The sequence below is a fragment of the Spermophilus citellus genome (assembly GCF_964194105.1).
Source record: "Spermophilus citellus genome assembly, chromosome: 12".
NCBI lineage: Eukaryota > Metazoa > Chordata > Mammalia > Rodentia > Sciuridae > Spermophilus > Spermophilus citellus.
This window is the reverse complement of record NC_138198.1, coordinates 118,421,788-118,446,311: the sequence shown is the minus strand read 5'-3', so window position 1 is coordinate 118,446,311 and position 24,524 is coordinate 118,421,788. Positions and strand designations below refer to the sequence as shown.

The 24,524-nt window shown below is 37.0% G+C and overlaps 1 protein-coding gene across 3 annotated transcripts in view; it reads right to left on the bottom strand.

The window, feature by feature from the left end:
- Positions 1-19,399, bottom strand: part of SERPINB7 (serpin family B member 7) — a gene marked incomplete at both ends in the record, with an annotated part of 33,376 nt that extends 13,977 nt beyond the window's left edge. The window contains 4 exons of one of the 3 annotated variants that reach the window (XM_081262642.1): positions 5,857-5,976; positions 6,526-6,570; positions 13,359-13,544; positions 19,361-19,399. In XM_081262642.1, coding sequence (XP_081118768.1) covers positions 5,857-5,976; positions 6,526-6,570; positions 13,359-13,526 — 333 coding nt within the window. Of the gene's footprint in view, positions 1-5,856; positions 5,977-6,525; positions 6,571-13,358; positions 13,545-19,360 lie in introns of those variants that run through there. The other 2 variants (XM_081262640.1, XM_081262641.1) reach the window with 2 other exon arrangements.
- Positions 19,400-24,524: the final 5,125 nt, after the last annotated feature.

Sequence of the window (24,524 nt, the reverse complement as noted above, 5' to 3'; positions counted from 1 at the left end):
GAACACCTTAGACAGATGGAAAGGAATCTTAAAGATCACATTGAAAATGAATTACATAAACAGATAAAAGAAGAAGTTAAGCATCTTTATCAGAAGATAGAGATTATAAAAAAAACAAACAATAATTCTAGAAATGAAGGAAACAATAAACCAAATTAAAAACTCAATCGAGAGTATCACTAACAGAGTGGAGCAAGTAGAAGCCAGAACGTCAGATAATGAAGACAAAATATATCATCTTGAAAAGAGTCTAGCCAACTCAGATAGGCTGGTAAAAAAATCACGAGAAAAACATCCAAGAGATTTGGGATAACTTAAAAAAACCAAACTTATGAGTCATCGGGATAGAGGAAGGCACAGAGATTTATGCCAAGGGAATGAGTAACTTGCTGAATGAAATAATTACAGAAAACTTTCCAGAAATAAAAAAGGAAACAGATATACAAATTGTAGATGCATACAGGACACCAAGCACACAAAATCACAGTAGACCAATGCCAAGACACATTGTTATGAAGATATCCAATATACAGAACAAAGAGAAAATATTAAAAGCTACAAGAGAAAAGAGGCAGATTACATTTAGGGGTAAACCAATAAGGTTAACAACGGATTTTTTATCACAGACACTGAAAGCGAGAAGATCCTGGAACAACGTATTTCAAACACTGAAAGACAATGGATGCCAACCAAGAATTCTATATCCAGCAAAATTAAGCTTCAGATATGACAACAAAATAAAAATCTTTCATGATAAACAAAAGCTAAAAGAATTTGTAGCCAGAAAACCAGCATTGCAAAGCGTCTTGAGCAAAACTCTACACGAGGAAGAAATGAAAAACAATAACCAAAACCATCAGCGGGAAGTGCCTCGGTAAAGACAGAGGACGGAGGGAAAGCTAATCATGGAGAAACAAACTAAACTAGAAAAAAAAGAGATAAATAATCAAACATGGCAGGAAGTACAAACCATATATCAATAGTAACTCCAAACGTTAATGGCTTAAACTCTCCAATAAAGCAACATAGGCTGGTAACATGGATTAGAAAAACAAATCCAACAATATGCTGCCTCCAGGAGACACATCTGATTGGAAAAGACATACACAGGCTCAAGGTAAAAGGTTGGGAAAAAATATACCACGCACACGGTCCTCGTAAGCAAGCAGGGGTGGCCATTCTCATATCGAATAAAATCGACTTCAAGACTAAGTTAATCAAAAGGGATAAGGAAGGACATTATATACTGTTAAAAGGAACCATTCACCAACAAGACATAACAATTATCAATATTTATGCACCATATAATGGTGCTGCAACGTTCATAAAACAAACTCTCCTCAAGTTCAAGAATCAAATAGACCACAACACAATAATCATGGGTGACTTCAATACACCTCTCTCACCATTGGACAGATCCTCCAAACAAAAGTTGAATAAAGAAACTATTGACCTCAATATCACAATCAATAACCTAGACTTAACTGACATATATAGAATATATCAACCATCATCAAGTGGATATACTTTTTTCTCAGCAGCACATGGATCCTTCTCAAAAATAGACCATATATTATGCCATAGGGCAACCCTCAGTAAATATAAAGGGGTGGAGATAATACCATGCACTTTATCAGATCATAATGGAATGAAACTGGAAATCAATGATAAAAGAAGGAAGGAAAAATCCTACATGACATGGACAATGAACAATACATTACTGAATGATCAATGGGTTACAGAAGACATAAAGGAGGAAATCAAAAAATTCTTAGAGATAAATGAAAATACAGACACAACATATCGGAATCTATGGGACACAATGAAAGCAGTCTTAAGAGGGAAATTCATCGCCTGGAGGTCATTCCTCAAAAAAAGGAAAAACCAACAAATAAATGAGCTCACACTTCATCTCAAAGCCCTAGAAAAGGAAGAGCAAAACAACAGCAAAAGTAGCAGAAGGCAAGAATTAATTAAAATCAGAGCAGAAATCAATGAAATTGAAACAAAAGAAACTATTGAAAAACATTAACAAAACAAAAAGTTGGTTCTTTGAAAAATAAATAAGATCGACAGACCCCTAGCCATACTAATGAAGAGAAGAAGAGAGAGAACTCAAATTATAACATACGGGATGAAAAAGGCAATATTACAACAGACGCTTCAGAAATACAGAAGACAATTAGAAATTATTTTGAAAACCTATATTCCAATAAAATAGAAGATAGTGAAGACATCGATAAATTCCTTAAGTCATATGATTTGCCCAGACTGAGTCAGGAGGATACTCACAACTTAAACAGACCAATATCAATAGATGAAATAGAAGAAGCAATCAAAAGACTTCCAACCAAGAAAAGCCCAGGACCGGATGGGTATACAGCAGAGTTTTACAAAACCTTTAAAGAAGAATTAATACCAATACTTTTCAAGTTATTTCAGGAAATAGAAAAAGAGGGAGCTCTGCCAAATTCATTCTATGAGGCCAACATCACTTTGATCCCAAAACCAGACAAAGATACTTCAAAGAAAGAAAACTACAGACCAATATCTCTAATGAACCTAGATGCAAAAATCCTCAATAAAATTCTGGCGAATCGGATACAAAGGCACATCAAAAAAATTGTGCACCATGATCAAGTAGGATTCATCCCTGGGATGCAAGGATGGTTCAATATACGGAAATCAATAAATGTTATTCACCACATCAATAGACTTAAAGATAAGAACCATATGATCATCTCGATAGACGCAGAAAAAGCATTTGACAAAGTACAGCATCCCTTTATGTTCAAAACATTAGAAAAACTAGGGATAACAGGAACTTACCTCAACATTGTAAAAGCTATCTATGCTAAGCCTCAGGCTAGCATCATTCTGAATGGAGAAAAATTGAAGGCATTCCCTCTAAAATCTGGAACAAGACAGGGATGCCCCCTATCACCACTTCTATTCAATATAGTTCTCGAAACACTGGCCAGAGCAATTAGACAGACGAAAGAAATTAAAGGCATAAAAATAGGAAAAGAAGAACTTAAATTATCACTATTTGCAGATGACATGATTCTATACCTAGAAGACCCAAAAGGGTCTACAAAAAAACTACTAGAACTAATAAATGAATTCAGCAAAGTGGCAGGATATAAAATCAACACACATAAATCAAAGGCATTTCTGTATATCAGTGACAAAACTTCTGAAACGGAAATGAGGAAAAACACTCCATTCACAATATCCTCAAAAAAAAAAAATACTTGGGAATCAACCTAACAAAAGAGGTGAAAGACCTATACAATGAAAAGTACAGAACCCTAAAGAGAGAAATAGAAGAGGATCTTAGAAGATGGAAAAATATACCTTGTTCATGGATAGGCAGAACTAACATCATCAAAATGGCGATATTACCAAAAGTTCTCTATAGGTTTAATGCAATGCCAATCAAAATCCCAATGGCATTTCTTGTAGAAATAGATAAAGCAATCATGAAATTCATATGGAAAAACAAAAGACCCAGAATAGCAAAAGCAATTCTAAACAGGAAGTGTGAATCAGGTGGTATAGCGATACCAGATTTCAAACTATATTACAGAGCAATAGTGACAAAAACAGCATGGTACTGGTACCAAAACAGGCGGGTGGACCAATGGTACAGAATAGAGGACACAGAGACTAATCCACAAAGCTACAACTATGATATGAATTTGGATGTTTGCTGGAGAAGGAGGGAGTTGGGAAGGAATGGATCCATGAGAAATTTGGTATAATGGTGAATATGTTCAGAAAAATTGGAGAGGTTAAGAGATTGAGTAACAATCAAAACAGCTGAAGAACAGGTAGAGTGGACGTGAAAGAACAAGAAGCCTGGGATCCTATGGATACAGAGGAGACCACCTATAAAAACAGTAAGGAGAAAGGATCAGGAAACAGAAGCCAGCAAGTAGGGCTAACTGTCCACTTGCGTGGTTGTCCCAATCCACAGCCACACTCAAGTTAGCCAGACAGTGGCAGCAGTTGAGGGAACATGGAATGGCATTTATAGAAGTGTGGCCCAAGTCATATTCAGAACAGATTGGGAGCAAAGGGGAGAAGAAGATATCAGATATGACAGTTGAATCTTCTATGAGTGGAAAAGGCATTATGGATCAAAATCTAAATAGCTTGGCAATTATTGAAGTTTTTGCTGATTTAAAAATGATTAAAATGTGTGATTCATTACATTTAAAATAAAAAGTACTTTTTAGAATAACTAATGGCGTTGCTTCCCTTTACCACCTCCCTGCCCAGTATTGTGGGTTGAACCCTGCGGTGCTTTACCACTGAGCTACATCCCCAGACCTTTTTAATTTTTCATTTTGAGACAGGGTCTCATTAAATTGCTGAGATTGGTCTCAAATTTGTGATTCTCCTGCCTCAGTCTTCTGAGTAGATGGCACTATAGGCATGCACCACCTCCCCCACTTGCATTGCTTTTTACATACCATGTGTACAGAAAAAAGCATGGAAATCTGCTATAAATAGTAGCATGATAGCCAGGCATGGTGGCAGATGACTGTAATTCTAGCGGCTCAGGAGGCTGAAGCAGGAGGATTGTGAGTTCAAAGCCAGCCTCAGCAATTTAGCAAGGTGCTAAGCAACTCACTGTCTCTAAATAAAGTACAAAAAAGCATCGGGGATGTGGTTCAAAGTGGTTGAACTTCCCTGTGTTCAATCCCCAGTACCCCCCCCCAAAATAGTAGCATGATAGACAGATCAACACCCAGTTTAAAGGAGTTAGTAGTCCCTCATGGGGACAGCAGTGGATATAAGAAAAGAGAAATCAGATGTTGAACTTACAAAGAGACCCAGTAAAAAATTGTGCAGAAATCTTTTTATGAAGAGTCAGAAAGTGACCTGATGCTTCATAATTGGCCAGAGACCAAAGATTTGGGAGTTTTATTGGGAGGGGCAAAGAATTTGAGTGGGTGACAAACAGAGAAAACAATAATGATTGGGTGGAACAGAGAGAGCTGGCAAAGATGAAGGCAGAGATTAGCCCAGCAATGTCTGAGGCAGAGTTTTATAGATAGTTGTCTGAGGAGTGGAGAATTAAGAGGGAGAGAAAATATGTACAGAAAAACTATAGGCAGTACATCTGCTTAACTGTCCAAACCAAGTAAGCAGTTTCTGGTAGTCATAGCAACCAGAGCATGGATTGGGCATAGCAACCAGGAGAGAGTCTTCTGTGCCTAACAGGCCTGTGGGTAAGCAGGATGCTACGATGAATGCATCCATTACCAACATTATTCAGAAGTACAAAAAATTAGTCTGTGACCCCCTTTTCCAATTCTGTGTTAGATTTGAGCTTCTCTTCTACCAGTGGCTGGTCTTATCTGGTCATATCTCCCAAGAGGGACTCGTTTATAAACAGTCTCACAGTAATATAAGAAAATTCTGGAAGGAGAGGTGAAAAGCACGGCTGAGAAAAAAGGAGAAGAGCTCACACCAAGGATGCCAACGAGGTCTCACTAGACCCAACGCGCAAAGGAACACGGATGGACACTTCCTATGGGCCCCGGACTCCCCTAAATGTGCTGAATGCCCTCCAAATACAGCTCAAAGTCTCTGCCAACGCAGAAGTTCTCTTCTACTTAGAGCCCATCATTCCTAGCATGAAAAGTTGAACTCTGGACACAGTGATGATATTTTGAAGATATTTGGCAATGTGATTAGCCATAAGGAAAAAAAAAATCACTTTTGTATGGCTAAGTAGAAAGGCATAAGCCTTTCTTCACACACACACACACACACACACACAATTGAACAATATTCCAGATCCAGAGTGGAATTAATCTTCTCAAATAAGCAGTTTTCACCTACCTTATGAATGTCAAATATTTTTTCTGCAAAAAGACCATTGGCAATGCTGAGTTCATAATCCTTGTGGGATGAATTTATATCAGAAAGAACTCTTTTCAATTGATACTGGAGTCCTGGCTGCTATTAAAAGATGTGTTAAAAAAAGTTGTTTAAAAATTTATTCTTGAAATTTAGGTATATGCATAATCTTAAGTACCTGTGAAATAAAACATGTACATTATACTATAAAAGAACTTAAGATGATGCTATAAAAGCAGCAAGTGATACCATATACATATCCAATGTTTCACCCTTCCTCATAATGATGTCTGTTATCAAATTTGAAAATTTACTGAAATAGACTCAGAATAAAACTGTTCATACGAAGCAGTTTGTTTAACATGTGTACCAAATAATTGATTTTACCAACATGTTAACTGTGATAACGTAGGAGAAAGGCATATAATTTAGACTCATTTGAACTTAACAATATTCGGCCAAAACACAATAAAATATTTGTAAATTAATAATTAACAAGTAACTTTTCAAAAATTTTATTTGAAATATCTGGGGATCTAGAACAAGCTTCATTGTTTAAAAAAAAGAGAGAACATTAAAATATATTCATTAAACAATAATTCTTCTCAATTTAGTCTCATTCTCTTTTTAAAAAGATCATATTGTCTTTACCTGGTTGTTGGAAGAGTTTCCACGTCCTATGTTAAAGTAAAGGGTCTACAAACAGAGCAAAGGAGAGTGGTTGTCAGAATCAGAGATTACCAGGGAAATGGCTGACAAGAGACCTTATAGATAAAAGTATTTCTTTCCCAATACATTTGTCTAATTGCTATTCCAAGTTCTCCAGTATCCTAGAGTGATGCTCACCATGTCCCCAAATGAACACTAGTGAGCTGAGAAGGAGAGAAGCATGTTATAGTTTTATTTTTCATTTCATTTTTTTCTTTCTGCACATGATGACTTCTCTCAGCGTCACCAGGATTTTGGAATTCATGTTAATACACATAAACACTACAATGACTGGCTTCCAGAAAAACATGCTCATGGGTGGTGCATTCACACTGGGTGCTAACGCTATGTTGCCCACTGGGCCTAGCATCACACTGAACAGAAAGCATATTAGAACATTTGAACCTGAACCCAACAGTTTACCATATAGTCAACGAATTCTGCCAAAGTCCTTACGAAATAACTCAAGATACCTGCGAACTGTTTTATGATCTGTTGAATGACTCAGCCTCTTTTTAAAATGACCTTGTAGTTATCCTTTTAGCATTTAAGTCAATATAAATTAGGTCATCCACTCATGAGTTCATTTAACATTTATTTGTTTTACCTACTAGATTCCCACACAATTTATTTTTAAGTAATTCTTGAAACATAACCCATCAGCATTTCCTACTGATTATTATCTCTAAATTTCTTGAAATTTCATTTTATAATAAACCTTAATCTTTGCTTTTATTGGCTAGGTCCTAAAACACTGTGTCCTTCCCATTTGAACACTTGAAGGACTTTCTCCCTTCCCTTTCTTTCTGCCCCCAATCTTACAGAAGTCTCAATATGTGGAACTTCCCCTAATTTTCAAGTTACTAGTAATACAAAACTCAGCATTGTGTGAATACATGCCTTACTTTATCCAATAGATTTCAGCACAGATTGCTAACACTTTAGTGTTGTTCGTTTTACCCACACATTGTCTCAAACAATGCACAAAACAAATTTAGTTAAGGTAGTCACTTGTATTGACCAAATTTTAAAGCTACATTTTGTGTATCAGGTATGATTTTGATTATGAAGAGAATATTTCAGTCTGATAGAGCGTTTCCTCATCTATTCTCTGCACAGAGAACAGTCAAAACTGTTTTCAATAAAACCCACCATCACTGCTGTCACCTCCCCCAGCAGCCCTGCCCTCTGGGCCATTGTGGAAGCTTGACTCAAGGTCACACTATGGTGGCTTCAGACAAAAGAAGAGAACTTTTCAGACTCTATCAAGATTATGCTTACAGAGGTTTGTCAAATATAAAATGTTATAAATCTGCAGTTTTATATTAAATGAGTTTATTGTTTTTTAAAAGATGTTATATTCATGATAAAATAGAACTAGAAAACAATTTTTTTTCAGTTTAAAAACTTCCTTACTTACGCTAGTAAGTATAAACATCACTGCTGCATTAAGGTATAGTTTTGACAAGCATTAATTATTTTTTATTAGTATATTCATTCTAATATGGTCTATATGACAGCAGAATGCATTTTGATTCATTGTACACAGGTACAGCACAACCTTTCATTTCTCTGGTTTTACATGATGTAGCAACACACCATATGTGCAGTCATACATGTACCTAGGGTAATAATGTTCATCTCATTCCATGTTTCCTGCCCCCACAGCATTAATTCTTTGCAAGTGGATTTTGTTCCAATTGTGAGTGATTAATATCACATGTTCATTTGCAATAAGACTCAAAATTTTGAACTAGAACCTTAAGTGTCCATGTGCCAGAGGCCCTTGGACAGTTCTGGGCTGGCAGTGCACAGCAACACTAGCACTTTATGAAGGAAAATTCTTCCTTCATAAATCTGTAGGTTTGGCAATCTGTCATTGAGAGACTGCAGAACTGAAAGCCACAAGTCAACACAGTCCACAGGAAAATGTGTGTGTGTGTGTGTGTGTGTGTGTTATTATGAAGAAAATATGTAAAAGTAGGATATCATTTTAATCTTAAACTTTCATTATATTATGAGAATCTTACTTCTTTCCAACATTTCTACTAGATAAAAGAATAATTCACCCTCACTGCCTATATCAGAAAGGAAGAACACAATTGGCTGCTCTTGCTGTCAATCATCAAGTTTAAGAGGCTGGAGGGAAAGGGAGAGAAAAGGGAAATTGCATGGAAATGGAAGGAGATCCTCATTGTTACACAAAATTACATATAAGAGGTTGTGAGGGGAATGGGAAAAAAACAAGGAGAGAAATGAATTATAGTAGATGGAGTACAGAGAGAAGATGGGAGGGGAGGGGAGGGGGGATAATAGAGTATAGGAAAGGTAGCAGAATACAGCAGTCACTAATATGGCATCATGTAAAAATGTGGATGTGTAACCGATGTGATTCTGCAATCTGTAATTGGGGTAAAAATGGAAGTTCATAACCCACTTGAATCTAGTGTATGAAATATGATATGTCAAGAGCTTTGTAATGTTTTGAACAACCAATAAAAAGAAAAAGAGAAATAAATAAAGTATGATTGATGGACAAAAAAAAAGTTTAAGAGGCTGGCCAGTCACTTCAAAGGAGAGCAGCAGAGGCCACAGCACATCCACTGAGCTTTTCAGTAAACAAAAATTCCCTGGATTCCCTTTAAATGTAAGAGCAGAGAGGTATCCAGGTACACTCAAAAGATTTATGAACTTTTTTGATGGATGCTGAATATATTAATTTTTGGAGATCTTGGGGTTCCAAAATGTTCATTCTCTGCCTCAGAGAAAAGAAACTCACATCATAATTTGAAGTCCAGCAAAAATAAGAGCTCTCCTGCCTCTTTTGGCAAAAGCAAAATAAAACAAAACAAAAGCTTTCTAAACTATACTGGTGGCCATATGAAACAATGAATTTAAATTTTAATGTACTGTTGGGTAAAGGCAAGGACTCCCCTCTTATAATAGCTTATATGTTGAAAATGGTTTACTGATTTGATAGTTCCTCATTCCCCCCGCCCCAGGAAACTTTACTCATAAGTTAGGACTAGTGATCCAAAATTCTCAAAGAACAATGAATTTTGTCCTTCAAATAGAGAAGGGTTTCCCTTAGGAAATGTCCTAAAACATCATTGTTAGCCTGCCTTGTGGCCATCATGGTATTAGTTCCTGGAGCTGGAAATCTGTGATGTTTCCACATTACTAAGAGAAAAAGTAGGGCTAGGGTTTTGGCTCAATGGTAGAGCATTCGCCTCACATGTTTGAGACCCTGGGTTTGATCCTCAGCACCACATAAGGATAAATAAGTGAAATAAAGTTATTTTAAAAAGAGATAAAAAGTAGAAAAATATCATCTGAAGAATATAATTAAGTAGAGGATCAAAAAAAAAAAACTTTGTACACTCAAAATGGCAGTCTTTTATAAAGAATGTCAAAAGAAGTAAATGATCTACCAGCCTTTTATAGATTTGCGTAAAGAGTTAATACCCACAACAATAATTGGAATAATATTTCAATTCATCTTTGAAAAGAAAAGGGTATGCAATGTTGACAAGATCCTGACATATCAATACACAAGATGATATTAGAAAGGACTGCGTTTGAAACCCAGGAAGGACTTCCTAGCCACAGTGACCCAGGTAATTTTTTCCAGATTCCAGAAAACGTCAGAGTGGGGTTTGGAGGAGCAATCAATAGCTTCATCCCCAGCCCAGAAAGATCCTCTCAGCTGGTCTTCCCATTCCTTTGCTTTAGGGAATAAATGCTGTTGATCTTTAACAAAATCAACTCAGACACATCTACAAATACTAGAGAGGCAGAGACCAACCTGTGGGAGGAGGCAGCAGAGGCCACGAACATGGGCCTTCCACCTGTCTGCCTCCCCTCCCAGCAGGTGCAGCAGGACCATGTCCCAGCACAGAGTCTTCACCATCATGAACTTCTAACAGGACGGTTTAAATCTCAACTATTGCCCCCTTGGAGGTGCCAAACAGCTCATTCAGAGACCACAGAGGGGTCAGTACTGACAGATGGGTAACAGTAAAGTGGGTCAGACTTCTAGCCTGTATTTCATCACTGAACAAGAAAAGATCTGGTGAACAACAGCAACAATAATAACGACAGGTTGGTGAGGAGATGAATATGTTAACTGGCTTGATTTAATCTTTCCACAGGTATGCATCAACCAAAACAACAATTTTTATTTGTCAATTAAAATTAATTCACTTTATAAATAAAAAAATAAAAAGTTAACTTTTTTTTAAAAAAAAAAAAGATAGTAGTGAAATAAAATAAGGAGTGGAGACTTTGTTGGTGGTGGTTGTGTTGATGGGTTAGTTGGCTGGTATGTATGGCAGGAAGTAAAAGTACATAGCCTGACTGACGTGGTAAAACAGATTATTCATCAAGAAAACATAAACTGGAAGAGTCAATTCAGTGGCTGCAAAATTAGAAGTGCTTAATTATTTTTGTTTGTACATTCTGAGGAGCAAGTTAATGATTACTTCATGATTCAACCTGGGCAATATTGAAAAGAATAAAATAAAAAAATGGAAAATTTCATCAATTGGGAGGCAGAAATAGGATTAATTATATAGATATAAAAGTCAAAAATAGTCATTGAATATTTAGGAAATATAAGATATAAAGCTCAATCAGGACTTGAGAGATAAAATTTAAGATCCTGCCATTACTTGAAATTAGGCAATTTTAGATTTTCCTTTTTCAATGTGGCTCATATTATAACCCATTTTTTCTAACAGTGGCTACTATGCCCAAGTGTGATTTCCTTTTGGGCTTTGTTTGAGTTTTCCTTTTGGGCTTTGTTTGAGTTTTCCCTGGGTCCTCCAGGCTATGAGATCTGAAATGCAAAGGATCACTCAACTAGGAAGTGATAAAATGTACTGTACCTGGGGTAACAAGTCATGGAATTATTGAGACAGAATGAACATGTGTCACCCCAGACATGGATGAACCATACCCAGGGGCAGCCATGGACTCATTCCACTTCTGTCCCTCCAACCAACTGTAGGAAAGGTCTAAATAACTGCTAGGCAATGGTGGATATGTCCTGCTGCACCAGTTTATAACTGCTGGAATCTTGGTCATGTTTCTGTAAAAAAAAAAAAAAAAAGGTGTGCGTTTTCTTAATGTGGTCATATGTGCTTTGTTTGACCACATCTCTAGTTTGAGAGGGTAGATTTGGGGTAGGGAGTACCATTCTGATGATGGGGTAAATAAATTTTGTACGTGGCCAACTAAACCAGCCAGTCTCTCTGGGAAGGTTTTCAACTAAAAGACATCAGACACCTAATAAACAATATCACCTTATTGACCAGGAGGAAAGTGGAATCACTCAGAAAGAGGTATGAAAACTTAAAAAGGCTATGATTGTCCACCTTAGTTTTAATAGGCTACAGAGAATCTGAACCTACCTTAATTTCTACTTCATCTTAATCTAGAATGATAATATGAGAAGGCGAACTTGATACACAAATTAGTCACTTAAAATTCAGAAGTAAGAGGGCTAGGGATATAGCTCACTTGGTAGAGTGCTTACCTCTAATGCACAAGGCCCTGGGTTCAGTCCCCAGCGCCACCAAGGGAGGAAATAAAAACATGAATCTGTATAACTTGGACTGTGTCATTATAATTGTTTCATTCTTGTGGCTTTGTGACATCTGTAGAAAATAAATATTTTTGCTCCCAAAATGTAAGCTCTCTATTCACCTCACAGATTGTTTCTTATGCCGAATGTTTTCTTTGATATAAGGAGGCTGATTCATAGTGGGATAGGGAGATGGAGCATGGGAGGAATAGACAAACTCTATAAAGGGCAGGGGGTTGGAGGGGAAGGGAGGGGCATTGGATAATTAATGATGGTTGAATGTGATGATCATCGTTATCCAAAGTACATGTATGAAGACAGGAACTGGTGTGAAAATACTATGTATACAACCAGAGATATGAAAAATTGTGCTCTCTATATATGTAATAAGAATTTTATGATGCATTCCACTATTATATATAAATAAAAAAAGAAGAAGAAAATAAACGAAGTTTGCCTCTCAGTAGGCCCAAAATGACAAGGAAACGTTGCAACTGGAAGTCATTGCTGTCAATCATCACAGTTGAAAAAGGAAAGGGAGAGAAAGTCTCTCCAATTTGCATCTACCAACCTTGAACATGAGTAGTTCCTTTGTACCTTTCTCTCTCAAAATGAGGGGACAGGAATAGGAGGGCCCAGTTTCACGATCTTTGAAACAGTTCAGGGAGAAACATGAGAATACAGTGGGAACTATATTTGGTTTTCGCTTAATAATGTCTTGATTAAACTACAACTGCTTTGTAAATTCATATAAATATAATTATAAAGCATAATTTGATGCTAATTTATGTCTACTCTTCAGAATTTTAAGCCTTTACTCATTACCTTCTAAAAAGAACCCAGTAATTATGTGAAGGGAGAATGAAAAGAATCAGAGATGTGGTTCTAGGAGTATTCTTGCTGTCTCCTGGCTCAAAAACAAAGTTGGGGCCTGAAGGGGGCAGGGGTATAGTTCCAGGGCAAAGTTCTTGCTTGGTGTTCACCAGGCCCTGGGTTCACTCCACAGCACCTAAAAAAAATGAATGCTACAACCTGCAGAGGGATCCTGGAGATGTGTGAGGACGTGACACCCTGTACTCTCCCAATGCCGTCCATTGATATGGGCATCACTGTGAAATATTTCATCAGAGTGAAATATTCTCTCGAGGCAAACAATTTGTCCCCGTGATTAATTACAAAAGCTGAGACTGACCTTATCAATTTGCCGTGCACAATCTCCTTGAGCACCCAAACGGACCAGGCTCAGGGCAGTGAAGATGCTCAGAAAGGACAAGAACACATTTTCATTTCCCTGACTGTTGTCCATCTCTTTGAAGAGGTCAAAGCCAAATTCTGCATTTGCTGCAGCAAGGGAGGCCATTGTGAAATGGAGTGCAGCCTAGGAGACAACAGAATTTCAATTAGTTCAAAGATCATTTTCTACGAGCAGTGAGATTTTTGTATACATTTGTTGTTTAAATTCAAAGCTTCATCTCTTCGGACTTAAATGCAATAATCTAAAAGCTTATAACAGAGAGCAAAATTTCCTTTGGCTCAACATTCTTGTTGTCAATACTCTACCACTCTATCCTCAGGCAAAAATATTATGATACACTAATTTTTCTCACATTGATGTTCTTCAGTGCAGCATTTCTACCTGTGCTCTCCTATTGTCTTATACAGGTAATATTCTTGATTCTCCTTGAGGGGACATTTCTACCCTCAAGTAGCCTTCAGCTACCTGAGCATTTCTATCCTTTTAAGTAGCCTCTGGTTTCAAGTCCCAAGCAGATGCATTCAGGGAATCACAATTTCTCACATCACCCAGTTTCTACTGAAATAGAGCAAAAGTTCTGCTTGAAGTAAACATTACATTATTCCATAGTCTAGCCAAGGTGCTATAGCCTTTGCTTTCTAAAACACCTGTAACTTAATAGTGTTAAAATTTGGAGGTTAATACATCACTTCCTTATCCCTTCTCTCTACTCTTGCCTCCATACACATTGTTAGAGCAATCATTTGTTACAAATTTTTTTCAGGACCACCTTAATTTAAAATATTACACATTTTTAGTTCCATAAGTGCATTTATTCTTTTTTTTTATTGTTGGTCGTTCAAAACATTACATAGTTCTTAATATATCATATTTCACAGTTTGATTCAAGTGGGTTATGAACTCCCATTTTTACCCCGTATACAGATTGCTGTATCACATCAGTTACACTTCCATTGATTTACACATTGCCATTCTAGTGTCTGATGTATTCTGCTGTCTATCCTATTCTCTACTATCCCCCCTCGCCTCCCCTCCCCTCCCCTCCCCTCCCCATTTCTCTCTCTACCCCCTCTACTATAAATCATTTCTTCCACTTGTATTATTCTTCTCTTACCCCTCATTTCCTCTTATATGTAATTTTGTAAAACCCTGAGGATCACCTTCCATTTCCATGCGATTTCCCTTCTCACTCCCTTTCCCTCCCACCTCTCATCCCTGTTTAATGTTAATCTTCTTCTCAAGCTCTTCGTCCCTACCCTGTCCTTGGTTACTCCCCTTATATCAAAGCAGTCATTTGGCATTTGTTTTTTTAGGGATTGGCTAGCTTCACTTAGCATAATCTGCTCTAATGCCATCCATTTCCCTCCAAATTCTATGATTTTGTCATTTTTTTAATGCAGAGTAATACTCCATTGTGTATAAATGCCACATTTTTTTTATCCATTCATCTATTGAAGGGCATCTAGGTTGGTTCCACAATCTTGCTATCGTGAATTGTGCTGCTATGAACATCGATGTAGCAGTGTCCCTGTAGCATGCTCTTATTAGGTCTTTAGGAAATAGACCGAGAAGGGGAATAGCTGGGTCAAATGGTGGTTCCATTCTCAGCTTTCCAAGAAATCTCCATACTGCTTTCCAAATTGGCTGCACCAATTTGCAGTCCCACCAACAATGAACAAGTGTACCCTTTTCCCCGCATCCTCTCCAGCACTTGTTGTTGTTGGACTTCCTAATGGCTGCCAATCTTACTGGAGTGAGATGGTATCTTAGGGTGGTTTTGATTTGCATTTCTCTGACTGCTAGCGATGGTGAGCATTTTTTCATGTACTTATTGATTGATTGTATGTCCTCCTCTGAGAAGTGTCTGTTCAGGTCCTTGGCCCATTTGTTGATTGGGTTATTTGGGCTAGTGCATTTATTCTTTTAAGACAATTTTCTGATTGGATTGGGTTATTTGGGCTAGTGCATTTATTCTTTTAAGACAATTTTCTGATTCTCATTGAATTATGTGGTTACTATAGTATTTATCATGGACATAAAAATGTTCCAACACACAGATCTATCACTCAGTAGAAAACCAGGTCTGCAGTAGCAAATTTAGAATAGAGAATGAAAATCAGATTATCTTTAAATTCTGGAAAGTGTTGTTTCTAAAACGCAGAAGACTGACACCCCCGTGACATTTTCAGGAATCTATGTTGGTATTTCTTCGAAGAATTTTTCCACAGCTCAATGATCTTAATACCACAGTTCTGGTTGTCTCAGACTAAATGAACTTGCATGGATCCTCCTAATTATTCCCTTTGAATATGCCTTGATATTACATCTAGTGACATTTCTAAGACTCATAAACCTTAGGAGGCCCAGTCCTACTCTAAATCTTGCTGTTTGAAGTTGTGTGATGTTGGTCAAGTCCTTCATTTCTCTGAGCTTCTAAGGTGCATCATACCTCATGAGATGATCTGTTTACAGGATCTAGCTTAGCTGTGCTCAGCAGAACTTCATACATTTATCTATCTTCTACCCAACAAGAGGGGAACATCATAATAGCTGGTATCTGATGGGGGAAAGTATGGTGTGGGAGGAAAAAAAGGAGGAGATAAATGGCATTTGAAAAATGGAGTGTTCTAGAATTGCCATTGTGTTGACTTGGTTGCATTCATAAATAATGCCTTTAAAGTTACAAGTGAGAGTATAGTATTTTGTTTTATTTTTATCAATTGAGACCTTGAGTCGTTTTTTTTTTTAATTAACAATACCTATACTAGTAGTAGACAGTCAATAAATCAAAACTGGTAAAAGAGCAACAACCTAATCAGTCCTAAAAGACAACAAATGAGATTTTTCTGGAAAGAGCATTCCTGAGGAATTCATACCGTATGCTTTGGAATACCAAGCTCAGAGAACATTGTAGAGGCAAGAGGCCATAAATAATGGTTTCTTAGGGTCAAGTTCAGCTGTTTGCCATTCATTGTACATCCCATTCCTCAGATGCACTCCAGGACCATAAGGTAAGAACATCATTTATATCCCACATGCCCTTTATTCTAAGAAAGATCATCTACATCTTCTAAAAGTTATCTAGGACTGGGAGCAGTTCAGTGGTAGAGTACTCTCCTAGAACGCATGAGGCCCTCGGTTTAATCTCCCCACTACCACCAAAGAGTTAAAAAATAAAATAAAAATTATCCAGAAAAATATTAAATAGATTCCATCTCTAATGCAAGTACTCCAGGGTGAGGAACTGTGGCGCCTGTCACTGACGCTACAGGAGAAACCTTGCCGCAAAGGAGGGGAGAAAACTGAAAGTTGGAGGCACAGTGAGGGGCACCGGTAGGGCTTAAGGCCCCCAAACAATCAGGGATTCTAATCATATTTTAGACCTAAAATAGGAGTATTGCTTCTTAAATATGAAACAAATAAGACTGACATTAACAAATATGCAATTAAGTCTATGAAAATGAAACAATGATTTTTATATTAAAGTAAGTAGGCATAAGAATCTCATTTCTTTCTGGGGGGAAAAGGTATGCTAAATTCTCTCCCTTCAAAAGAGTTTCCGAGACTTCATGCTAATTGCTGAAAATCAGAGACAGCACTAAATGAAATGAATCACTCTTAGAAAGTAACATCCAGGGCAAAAGCCCAATAATCTCTTCCAAATATTGACTGTGAAAATTAGGTTTGGTAGAGGATTGTGGGTCTATTTCAACACATTGAAATAATGTGGGTAAGATCCTTTAAAATAAGACCTGAAAGTTTTTTTTTTAATTTTATTGTTGGTTGTTCAAAACATTACATAGTTCTTAATATACCATATTTCACAGATTGATTCAAGTGGGTTATGAACTCCCTGTATGGGGACCTGCTTGCACAGTCCCATGGGGATCTGCAAGCTACCTGGTACCATATCCCAAAATGCATTTTTCCTTGCTCAAGCCCCAGTTTTTCTGGTTGCTTTGCAAAGTACTACTTTATTCCTTGGAGAAGAAATGCATTTTCCTGTTTTTCAACATTATTTTTCAATTACTCTCTAAGCAATAACCACACATATTAAAGTTTGAATTTTTCAGTCATCCTGGTAACTTGCCACAAAACTGTCATACCAAAGAGAAGAAAAGCAACACAGGAATTAGTTCATTCAAGAAACAGAGTACATAATTTTCTTGGCTAAGTTAATCTTCTGGCAGAGAAATCATACTAGATTAAAAAATAATTACCAGAAAACAAGAGCCAAGACATTCCTAGACAATTATAAATTCTCAAGTAATAACTTTTAGAGTGACAGGTAGCACTAAACAGGATGTACTTAAACACCTTTGTACAGACATGTTCACGAATGCTGAAAATAAATTCCAAAAATAAATTCCAAAAATGTTCTTCCCATAATTGCTTTTATTATCTTTTTTTAAATGCAGATGCTCTAGTTTTTAGAAATGAAAGCAAGATTCTTTGCTCTTCATCTGAGATCAAGTCTGAGTCTCAATGGCAAGCAGATAATTTTATTTAAGGCTGAACTAAGGCTCTATGCCCCAAGCGTCCATCAGGGATGGAAGAATCAAAATTAGCATGAGGCCAGAACTGTGATTTTCCTTCCTCCCTTAATTACTTTCACAGCAACTTAAAAACAAATAATTAAAGCATGAGTTAAAAAAAAAAAAACTAAATTCTGAAAGCCTCAAAGAAGTACCAAATGACTTGGATGGCAGTTAAATAACCAAGACTAGTGAAAAGAATATAAATTACATTAAAGCTGCAGAAGATGCCAGTGTGACATTCCCCCGAATACCACTGTGCAGAGAGAGCAGTAAGGAGATTCCTTTCAAATCATAAGAAAATGTGGCTTTAAAAGACTAGTTTTTCTTCTCCAAAACAAAGCACATTTTGATGTTTCTTGTGTAAATACCTTGGCTTAATATTCAACTAGGTAATTAATTTAGAACTTTCAAGTTAATGCAAATTAGCCAATACTCATGAAAGTTCTTCCCAAACTTCAGACTTGAGGCCCTCAAACCCTATAGCAGACTGAGACTTACTTGATTATATACAGTATATTTCAATCCAAGAACTTTTTACCTTTCATTCCTATAGTCAAGTTGCTATTGGTGTTAAAACAATACTGAAGCTTTGTTTTAAAAGTCTAATTTTTAAAAAAAGAAAAATAATTTTTAAAATAAAGCAAAAAAAAAACAGTCACAAAATAAATTCAATAAAGCATGAAATTATAATGACAATATTTCTTGGACCTAGACTTATTGTATCTAATTGATCAATTATCTGCATTAAATGCTTGTTAAAAAACATTATCTAACCTTAGAATAATTTTGGCTATACACAGAAAATTAATCCTAGTTCATGGTGCCTTATTGAAAAGAAGCCTTCATATTTATTAAACTAAAATATACATATCAGAAGGTAATGAATAACTATTAAACATGCTGAGTTTTTAATTCTTATAAATAAGTCAAAGACGATGCTAGAAAAATAGTTACCACTCTACAAAAGTATTTTCAAGTCTTTCCACAGATTCAAATTTTGATAAATGTCTCATCAGATGAGTAACTCATTACACTATTAAAACATAGTTCAACACTATTCTCAAAAATCCGTACATTCCAACACGTAATGCCTTAAGTAAGAATACTGGAAATATAGAATCTGGATCGTACTTAATTCCCTATTTATCTATTTAGAGATGGGACAAAGTTCTCCACTGGAGCTGATTCCCTCTATGTCACCACTGAAAACCAGGCACCAACAGGCCGTGAAGGAGAGAAGTGAACAGATGAGATGGTTTGATAGTTTGATGAGTTTAGTGTCTCAGATACCAAGAAGCAGTCAAGATTCACTCATTTCTCCAATCTCTCTCTCTCCCTCTCTCCCTCCCTCCCATCCTCTCTACACAGCCAGATTTAAGGGTAGACTTTGGAAATATTTACCTTACTGTCTTCATAGAGGAGGTTGGGAGCTGGTTGGGCGAGTCTGAAAGACTTCCCTGCACAACTTTGAAATATAAAGCCTCTGACTCAGACACTCCCTGCTTGCTTTTGTGATGACCATGATAGGTTTAAATAATGCTATTAAAATGAAATTATGTTCAAGCCCTTTGTGGAATGAACTAAAAGAAGTTTGTAGAGTATTAGCTACAGCTCCTATTCAAAATAGTCAAAACAGATACTTTCAACAAATGAACTTTTGGTATGAAATTGTATTTAATTTGATACTCAACATCACATGGTATTTTTGTATAGGATATGTAGTTATCCGTACTCTAGGCACAGCTGGGAATTCAGTCACTGATTTTTGTTATTGCTGTTTATTTTATTTTATTTTTTATTAGTTGCTCATGACAATACAATGATCTTGACATATCATACATTTGAATCAAATGGGGTGTAATTTCTCATTTTTCCAAGTGTACAGGTTTCAGAATCACATTGGTCATACAGTCACGTATATACATACAGCAATACTAGTGTCTATTTTATTCTGCTGGCCTTCCTATCCCCCCTTCCCCTCCCCTCCCCTCCCATCACCTCTCTCTACCCAATCTCATGTGACACATTTCTTTTTTTTTCCCTCACACCATCATACATGTATTCTGTATAACTAAGGGGGTCTCCTTCCATCTTCCGTGCAATTCCCCTTCTCCCTCCCATTCCCTCCCACCTCTCTTTCCTACTTAGTGGTAATCTTCTTCTTATGCTCTTCCTCCCTACCCCATTTTTTTAATCCCTCCCCCTCCAGTTTTTGTATAGAACAAGAGATACAACAAAGCCCCTCCTTTGATATTCATATTCTGGAAGCTGCAAGTTCACTATTACAAAAGAACACAGTGCAATATGAGAGATTTGAAAAAAGCAAAGATCTGGAGAACAACATGTGCATTTTTTCATTTACCATAAAACAAGAATTCAGATCAATCACATTTTAATTAAATACATATGTATATATTATATATATGTATATCATATATGGTATATCATATATATGTATATCATATGTGTATCAAGTGATACATATGATATATGTGGTATATATGTATCATATGATACATATGATACTTATATATGATACCTCTGTTGGAATTGGGGAATACTGCATTTTGGGGGTAAGTGAGTTGACCTCTTTGAGAGGAGTAATATTGTCCTTAGTGTCTGACATTACCTTATACATTATTCCTACAAGCATTTGCCCACAGTCTTCATTTTTAATTGTATGATTTATTGTTAAAATTGAATATCTCAATCATCTGAAGCTCTCTAGGGTGAATATTGTATCAGGCAGCTAGATGTCTTTGAATATATTGAACACATGGGGAAAATAGCTGCCTCCATCAGAAGAGTACTACATTAGGGATAAGAGAATAGAAAAGTAACCACACCAAAAAATGAGAAAATATGATCATGATTAACTCCAGAAAAAAAACAGATTATATTCGGAAGCATATATCACAGTGCACTTGATTTTGGCAGAGGCATTACTGGGGATTGAATACAGGGATGCTTTACCACAAGCTTCTTCCCTAGTCTGTTTTGTTGTTTATTTTGAGACGAGTCATGCTAAGTTGATGAAGCTGACCTGAAATTTGCCATCCTCCTGCCTCAGCCTCCTAGGTCACTGGGATTAAAGATGTGCACCATCACATCCAGCTCCTGGTACACTGTGGATAAAATTCTCTTCATTGTAATAATTTAAAAGTTGAATTTTGGACTAAACAAAACCTATGATGTATTTCTCAGGGAAATTAAGAGGAGATTTTAAAGGGTGAGGTGGAACAAAGTTTTGAAGTAGTTTATTATCTTTCCATGAATGTAAGTTTATAGATAGTCTTCAAAAGTCAAAGCACAAAAAGTCAACATTAGTTTGCTATTTAGACATTCAGAAGAAGATGTGAGAAGTAGCCTTAAAAACATTTGAGCATGTTGTTCCTACTAAGTGGAAAGCCAAGTGGGAGGTAAAGGACCAGCAGAGATTGTTGATTGACATGATAAGTTTTGTGATCTCATGTGGACTGCTCATCACTTAGTTCATATGTAAACTAGAAGTAAAATATGAACAAGTTACTAGATCTAGGATTAAATCTTAACTTGGCAACTCTAACTGTGTGATCTGGAAGTAACTTAATTTCTCTGTGCTCAATTTTTTCATTCACAAAATAAGAATCTAGATCAATATTCATGATAATCAACAGGGCAATTGTAGGACAGACCCTCAACAGTGTTAATTCCTCTTTCTACCTCTTCTCTACCACCTCTTTGCCCTTGCTATAGTATATAATATATCATTACTCTGCAACATTAAAAGAACCTGGTCACTTCTGCCACTCTCATGCAGTATTTTACTTGCCAAAGTCTGGGGTTTGCCCCTAATATCCCTCTGATATGGTACTTCTGTCCCTTTCAGGAAAATAATGCAATGGCCTCTACTAGGGACTTTAATCATAGGAGGACTAGGTAGGATTGGGTGGCTGCTTATCTGATGCACCCAACCATGACACATTGGGTCAACTCTCACCAGAAGGCATTTCTGCCACCAAATTTTCCATCATCTGCTCACCAATGCCTGATATTTTCATGACAGGAGACTTGGGCTCCCATTCTACTGTCAGAAGTCAATTTTAGAAACCAAATGAATCAAAAAAGAAAAAGAAACCAAATAAATCATCCCCCAAAGAATGCACACAGCATGAATCCTTTATGAAAAGATCAAGCCAAGCAAAAGTGTATTTTTAAGAATGCTTCTCTGAGTGGATAAGATATGCCAAAGGGGTGATCGCCATAGTTCCCTCTAGTGCAGGAGAGGTTCTTTAGGTTATGGAATACAAAAGGGGGCTTTAGGGGTCCTGGCAATGTTCTGTTACATTGCATGTACATATTGAGTACACCTTTATTTAAATGAGTTATATTTTGTAAATTTCAAATTCATAAGGAAATAAAGACATCAAAGTCTTCAGAGATAAGACCATGGCACATTGACTATAACTGATCATTTATCTGATCCTGAGAGCAAATTTTGATGGAAGATGGGCTGGAATCCTGAACCAAGAACAAAAAAGTAAGAATTAAATGCTGGCAAGACTGGTTTATAGCAAAGACCAGGAATCAGTACTCCCTCCTACAATCCCCAAATCAAGCTGATTTGCTAGTTGTGATGCAGGCTAGCCCACCAGAAGAGGAATCCTTTCAATAAAGCAATCTAAATAGATTTCAGGCCTCTGTGCAGGATCATCGACCATCTATACAGTTCTCCAGATCCAGTAGTGAACCTGGGTCACCTACAACAGCAGCCCTAAACAGAACATTTGCATATCAACAATGTATTCACACCAGTATCCTGATACACAGAAGCAGTGATGAGATCTGATACTCTTTCTGTCTAAAGTCTCACTCCCAAAACGTTTCCACACTGCTGTGGACTATTTGGTCCTAAATGTTTTCCACATGCCCTTAGGAGGCAAAGAAGGGCTGACAGACTGATTTACCATTATTCAATGAACCAAAGTAAGGATAACTAAACAAAATTTTGTTATAAAAATCTTAGAATCAGGTTTTAAAGCCTTTCCGTAAGTGCAGTCTGCACCCAGTCCAGGCACCTGCTCATTGATGTTTGAACCTCGCTTATGAGATTGTTTCTCTGTGACTCAGAGCACAGCCCTGACCCTAAAGAAACTTACACACATTTAGCTTTCCACCAGGTTTCAAAATAGCATCTGACTAAGGCAGTCATTATGTGGTTCATTCAGCTTGTATGTGATCAGATTTGAATAGGTAGTTTTCCAATCTCTATTCTTTATAGTGACAATAGTTTTACTGTAACCATGCAAACAAATCAAGGATCCACAGTACTTATTAGCCTGTCTCAAAACATAACCCTCTGGAAGAGGATGCATCAGTTGATTAAATGGACATCAAAAGACTAAAGCACAAGAGCTACAACTCTGTGTTTTTGGTATTCATTTGTATTGCAATTTGTCATTGATCTCTTGTAACCCAATTTTTTCACCCTATCTTGTGCAAATTTGCCTGAAATAATGACCTTAAATAAAATTTGTACAACATACTTCTTATCACTCCTCTGGACCCCTAAGTGGTTTCTGTTTGTTCTGTTTTCCATCCTTTCTTGCTCCTCCTTCTCTCCAGTTGGCCTTGGATTGGAATTTTCCAGAGATGCATCTGTTGTGTTAGTTATCTCATTTGGCCTCTCCAGATGCCTACCTGAACTCAGCAGCTTCAGATAGCAGCTGAAACTTGGGGTGTTAGTTCATTCTTGTCTCCCTGCCAGCTTCTCCTACACTCTTATGACCTGGCAATAGAAAGCCACATCTGCACCACCCAGCTCCTCCCTGCAGTAATGCAGTCTTGGGTTCACTGAGGTGGTTTTGCCCCATGAAGAGTGGCCGGGTACAGGGAAAGGTAGATTGGAGCCATGGGTGGTTCATACCTTTCCCATCAGAACATGCCGCACAGGGGCAGCAGCACATCCCAGTCCTGGCTTCAGCATCACAGTGTCACACTGTGTATTGTTCCCACCTTCACCTGCTGTGCACAAAAGGTTTACAATCCTAGTTTTTCCAGCTGAATTTTTTCCAAAGTACAATGTTCACCAAAATGACTATTTCTGTGTCGTGAAAAACTGTTGGAATTAAAAGGTACTGTTGCATGGCTGTCAATTTTGTCTACTTTTACTCCTTCCCATGTAGAAGGAAGTCTTGGTAGATTTTCCATAATCAAATAGAGCAGTTACTGTTCACCTCTGTGATGGCTTGTGAGTAGAGAGGAATAACAGATCATTTCTGAAACTAATTTTTGATTTAGCCATTGCTTTCTGATGGAGAAGTTGTTGATATGGAAAATATAAGCATACAAATGGATCTCTTATTTTCTGTATTCTCACTCTCTTGATAACTGGGTAGAGTGAACCAAAATACGTTTAACCTCACTTCCTATTCTCTATCTATTGTAGAGGTAAAGTACTTTCAGGTCATGAAATTGTTGGCAAGTTATGAGCAAGGGACCCAAATGACACACGAACTAGATAATCCTCCTGGGATTACTCAGAGTCGACCATAATTAAAGGTCTACTCACCATTGTTTTCTTCTC